The sequence below is a fragment of the Lupinus angustifolius genome, unplaced genomic scaffold, assembly GCF_001865875.1.
Source record: "Lupinus angustifolius cultivar Tanjil unplaced genomic scaffold, LupAngTanjil_v1.0 Scaffold_1_346, whole genome shotgun sequence".
In the NCBI taxonomy this organism is placed as follows: Eukaryota; Viridiplantae; Streptophyta; class Magnoliopsida; order Fabales; family Fabaceae; genus Lupinus; species Lupinus angustifolius.
In genome coordinates this window covers 23,679-29,517 of record NW_017715673.1, presented here as the reverse complement: position 1 = coordinate 29,517, position 5,839 = coordinate 23,679, and the positions used below count along the sequence as shown (strand labels likewise).

Below are 5,839 nucleotides of genomic sequence, written 5' to 3'. Positions count from 1 at the left end.
TCACCATATCAACATTCTTTACATATTTGTGAGTTATATTATGTGTTCTGTTCCAGGAAAAAAAGAATGTTTTGAATATGCAGAAAATGTAATTATTCCAAGAGTTAAACTTGATAATAATTTTGGAAAAGAGAATTCTTGTAATGTGCATGATTTAATTGACAAAAGTTCAGGAACATTTTGATTGGCTGGTTTTTCACCATGAAGTGCATATTAAAGCCATGTGACAGCCAAAGTCAGAGAATGAAACTCAGAGAATTAAAGGTAGCTAGAATAAAGGGTACAGGTGAATAAGAAATATACTGAATAATTCCTTTAGCAATCGTCCTTTTATGCAACTTGGAGCATTTCTGACCTCAACCCCTTGTCTATAAATACCATCCTATTCCTACCTTTGACCTCAAGCTAAGTATTTTCTAGTCATTCATAAGAATTATACATATATATCAGTATAAAGAATTATGGACTGCAGATATGACTATGGAGAAACTCAAAGGTGTCTTTTTTTTCCTTCTTCTTACACTCATGCACAAGCACACACACATGCATTCACATACCAACAGTACTACGAATAAGGTGTGGGTCTAGTATTGTAAGGCCCCGTTGGATCCTCATTTAGATTAAAAGGTCAAAGATTCGATTCCTGTGAGCGGTACTTGTTGGGAGGGGCAGCCATGCACCCCGAAAATGATTACTATAGATGTGCATCTTTAGTGTAAGCAATGACTGGAATGAAAGTTTCATTATTGACAATTCTTGATTTTATAGGAATAAGTGTGAAGCATGCTTCAGACAATTCAACAAGCTTGAGCACCTTGTGGAGCATATGAGGATCTCATATCACTCGGTCCATGAACCAACCTGTGGCATTTGTAGAAAACACTGCAGGTCATTTGAGTCTCTAAGGGAACATCTTATAGGTATTTTCTCCATGAACTTTATTACTTCATTCATGAAGAAACTAACCATTGATTGTGAATTTGTTATGAGACTGATTAACCTGCCTATCCAGGTCCCTTGCCAAAACAGGAATGCAAAGATATTTTTGCTTACCGAGGGTGCAATTTTTGCTTGAAAGTCTTTGACAGCCCTAACTCTCGCTGGATCCACCAAGAAAAATGCCAATTAACAAATACTGTATGAACTTCATTCTTTTTTCGTTGGAACTTTATAAAACTTGTTTATTTTTACTTGTCTGATCTGTTTAGAAAATCAAGAAGTAGAGCTTATTATTTCCTTAAATTTATAACAGAAGTGCCACTTAAAGTGAAAGCTTCTTTTCTTAAAAAAAAAAAGAAATAAAATTTGTGCACTACAAATTTGCAAGGTAGATAGAAAAGAAACTGATGGAGTAGAAAATTTATAATTTTTTTTTAAACGTTCAATTGGGTCGATATTAATATTCTCTACAATATATATAGGGAATAATTGGTCGCTTTTCAAACATGGGCATTCGTGATAATTTGACTATTGGTGGTGGAGCAAGAGGACCCCAAGTAGTTGCACTTGCATGTAAAATGGTTGGTGGTGGCAGTGATGGCTCACTTGATCTCTGTGCAAGAGTCTGCATGACCGATGAACATGAGAACATCATCTTCCATTCTTATGTGAAGCCACCAATTCCCGTCACAAACTATAGGTTTGCTAAACTTCCTTTAGGATTTAAATAGTTTAATTTAATCTTTTATATATAGACCTAAAAGGGTTAGCTTGACGCACAACCGTACTGTTATTGCTTAGTGATATTGTGGTCGGATTTAAATTTTGAGAATAATTTATCCGTTTGTGGGGTAAGGTTGTATACATTTATACTTCTCAGACCCCACTAAGTAAGAGCCTAGTATATTGGACTATCCTTATATACCTATATATATGGTCTGCCGAACGGTTTCTAACCTGTTAACAGGTATGAGACAACAGGCATTAGACCAGAATACCTGAGGGATGCAATGCCAATGAGGCAAGTTCAGAAGAGGATTCAAGACTTTCTTTGCAATGGAGAATCTATGTGGACAATTCGAGCAAGAGGAGGAAAAGCTAGGACCCTTGTAGGTCATGGTTTGGATCATGATCTAGAATGTTTGCAAATAGAATATCGAGCTGAAAAAATTAGGTAAATTCATTTGAACATTTAGGAAGAAGATATGCACTCTCTCAAAGTATCTCACACGTGTTTGAACACCTTGTATTTAACATTTGCAACAGATGACATGACTCTTGTATTTAACGTTTTTTTTCAAAATTCATATTAAATAACCAAAACCTACAGCACATATAAAATAGAGGTATACTTCAAAATTACTCCCATATTCAAATATTTGCTAACTTTATATTAATAATGATCAACAGGGACACTGCAAAATATCCCCCTCTGATGAAAACGAGCAAGCTGAGCAACTCACTCAAGTACTTAACACAAGCATATCTCGGGCAAGTACCTATCACACTATTTTGTTTAAAAATATATAAATATGTTAAATGTCAATCCATCAAATCAATGTTTTAAATTGTATACTACACCATAACTGTGTTCGTAATATTGCGGTTTCAAGAATATATGTACTGCAATCACAGTTGCAATTGCATAGTTCTTATTTTTTCTAGTATAAAACACTGCTTCAAACATATGTTTGGTGAAAAACTAAGGCATATTTTTGCATACATATGCAGGTACGAAATTCAAAATGGGATACAAGACCCTTATGATGATTGCGTTGCAACAATGAGGCTCTACATGAGAATGAGATCTCAAGTACATAAAATAGAAGATCACCCTTTGGCATCTGACACCAGGAATAGGAATAATTTTGCTTCTTGGAGACAAAGTGAGCTTGAAAGAATGTCTTCTGAACAAATGCTGGAGATCTCAAGATCTGACTTCTATTGCTGGTGCTTGGATTCATAATATAGTCCATGAATATATGAACACACCCAAATAGAACAGGACCATGGAAATAACAAGTACTAGTAATTTATCTAATGCATGAAGTTATAGTAAAAGTAAAAATGAAGTGCACAAATCCAGTGTACTTTCTACAAGTCAAGAATAAACAAGTACTACTAGTTTATGTAGTAACTTGCACTCTTATTGTAGGCAGCTCCTACTAGCTTGGGGATATTTATGTTCTTATGTATGAGTTGAGTATTAATATATATTATGTTCTTATATATTTATGTTCATTGAAATATTAGTCAATATCTTATTCAAATAATGTGTTATGGATATATGGCATCTCCAAATTCGAAATTTTTTCCACCCACTAGTGTTGAATACCCACCTCATAGAATGAATCTATGTTGTGTTAGATATTTCCTGAAGATTAGTGAAATACCAATCCTAGAATTTTGAATATAACGATTCTCATACATATATATATATATATATAAAACAATGATACAATGCCATACTTGAATCCATGTTCTTTGATCTACTCCTTTGATATACCTTTTGAAAGAGTTTTTTGCATGATAGTCTTCCTCAACCAAATCTTTAATTTCTTTTGGGACCTTCGTTTTCTCTCTGACGGGGAGAGATGAAAATTATTTGTGATTTGGTGTCTTGAGGACCATAACCGTTCCTTATGTGTTAACTTATCGGGTTCCCATTATTCCTTATATGTCAACCGTTTAGGTATCCACTCATTAAGCTCATATTTGTTATCAGTTTCAGAAGTCTTATAGGTTGTCAGTAATTAGATCACTTGTTTGTCAGGCGATGATATAACATATATTTTTACATAGAATGAAACTAGTTATAACACAAAACCAGTATACAAATTATCATGTTATATCATGCAATATTACAACTTGAAATGTAAAAGAGAAAGGGACATAAAAGATTGTGCAAGGATTTTAACCTGGCTTGTTTTGCAGTCCACTGTAAAACTACATCCAGACATCCCCTTCTAATCTTAGGAGATTTTCTTCTTCACTATAGCACACAATGTATAGTTACATACACACTTCCAATTACAAGACATGGACGCTCCTTTCTTGGAAGCCAAAGAACTTCGTCACCCTTGGTTTGATCTTTCCTAAAATCGCCTCCCAAGAAAACCTTTCTTACCGCGATTTAGCCCTAGCCAAGGTATCACTCATTATCCCAAGACCTGCAAATCTTTGTGAAGAACACCTTACCTAACCGCAGCTAGGATTTTCCTAATCCTTGAATTACAATGTTTTGAGTTATGAATGAGTACTTAGTACTCGAATTTTACAATAAAGATCAAAGACTAAAACCTAAGCAAGAACTCATAAGACTTCTTATTCTAATATGAATGTACATGCATGAGGTTTCTGAAATTATGCATTCATTAAAAACTATATCTTTTATTTCCAAGAAACACAGGAATGATGCAAGACAGATTTTCAAAGAACATGCAATATGAATATGAAACTTAAATCCTCAGCATGATCTAATCTTTCTCCTAATGCAACATGCAATATTTTCTCCTAGATATGACAGTGAGTAACTCAAAAATATACAGAGAAAATGATGCAAAAATGTATGGATTCTTATGCCACATATGCTGAGATTTCAGTTTAAATAGAAAACTGTCTAAAGTCCTAGTTAATCGATTAAGTATCCATTTAATCGATTAACGGGTTGTTGAAAATAATTGTTTTCAATTTTTTGTTGAAACTGTGATTTTGTTAATCAATTAACATTATTCATAATCAATTCAACACTGTCTATTAATGGATTAACAGAATTCATAAACCATTAAATAGTGTAAAATCAGCTTGTTAATGCATGGTAAACTACCTATACGATATATGCTCATGCAATACATGATTTCCAAATATAATAACTTTAATGCACAAAACCAATGTGTTCAAATGCATGAACCTAATTATCATATATTTCTAGATGATGTCTCATTTTAGTGGATTAATTACTTTATTAAGTCTTGTGAGACTCACACCTTGGTTTACCTAACCTAGACTCAATATATATGGTAAGCATCTTAGACTTACGTTTATAAAGATAATAACGAATTATAACCTAAGTCTAATAAGTCACCACTTGAGTCCTCGACTTGTTGTTTGTTGAATGATCTTCAAGTTTGTCTTCATGTTGGTCTTCATGTTTATCTTCATCAAAACATAGATCAATCTTCAATGGTGCACGTCACTTTCAATCTCCCCCTTTTTGATGATGAGAAACTCCATGATAGACTCCACACCAAATCTACCAAATCTTTGTTTGATGAAAAGCTTGATGATAAGATCAATGTTGAGAGATCAGGTTCAGGTTGTGTATTTAACATTTAAAGTGGGCTTCTCCCCCTTTCATTGTTCTCTTTGTTCTCCCATTTATCTTCTCCCCATTTATTATTTAGAGAAGTACTCTATCTAGGTAGCATAATACGGAAGCTCATTTGACAACCTTTCTCAACAAACTTTCTCCTTAATAACCTGTATACATCAACAACAAACAAACAACTTTTATTCCCCTTTTGACATTATCAAAAAGAAAATCTAATTAACATAGTCAAAAGTAAGAAGAGATATAGCAATTTATTTTGAAAAACTGTAATTGATTGATTAATTATTAGCATAGTCAATAACCAGTTTGAGAAGCTTAAACAAATGCTCTGATTTCTGACTCTAAAACTGTATATTCACAGATTTTACATGACATATCCATTATGTAAACAGATTAGGCATGTAATGATTAAACATATATTTATGCCACTTGTTAGCACTTGTTAGGTATTTTCATTTTAAAGCATATTTCAATCATTCAATTATGATACACAATTAAGACATGTTCAAGATTCATGCAAAAACAAATTCCATTTAACATAATTAGCAAGGTTCAACATAGTTACAAAAT

General features: G+C 33.2%; 1 protein-coding gene across 1 annotated transcript; it reads left to right on the top strand.

Moving 5' to 3' along the window:
- Nucleotides 1-461: 461 nt before the first annotated feature.
- Nucleotides 462-3,041, top strand: LOC109336900 (RNA exonuclease 4-like). The gene is made up of 7 exons (XM_019573727.1): nucleotides 462-496; nucleotides 769-920; nucleotides 1,013-1,137; nucleotides 1,422-1,639; nucleotides 1,907-2,113; nucleotides 2,350-2,430; nucleotides 2,671-3,041. The coding sequence occupies exons 1-7, from the start codon at nucleotides 462-464 to the stop codon at nucleotides 2,903-2,905; spliced, it is 1,053 nt and encodes a 350-aa protein (XP_019429272.1). The 3' UTR covers nucleotides 2,906-3,041.
- The last annotated feature ends 2,798 nt before the right edge of the window (nucleotides 3,042-5,839 follow it).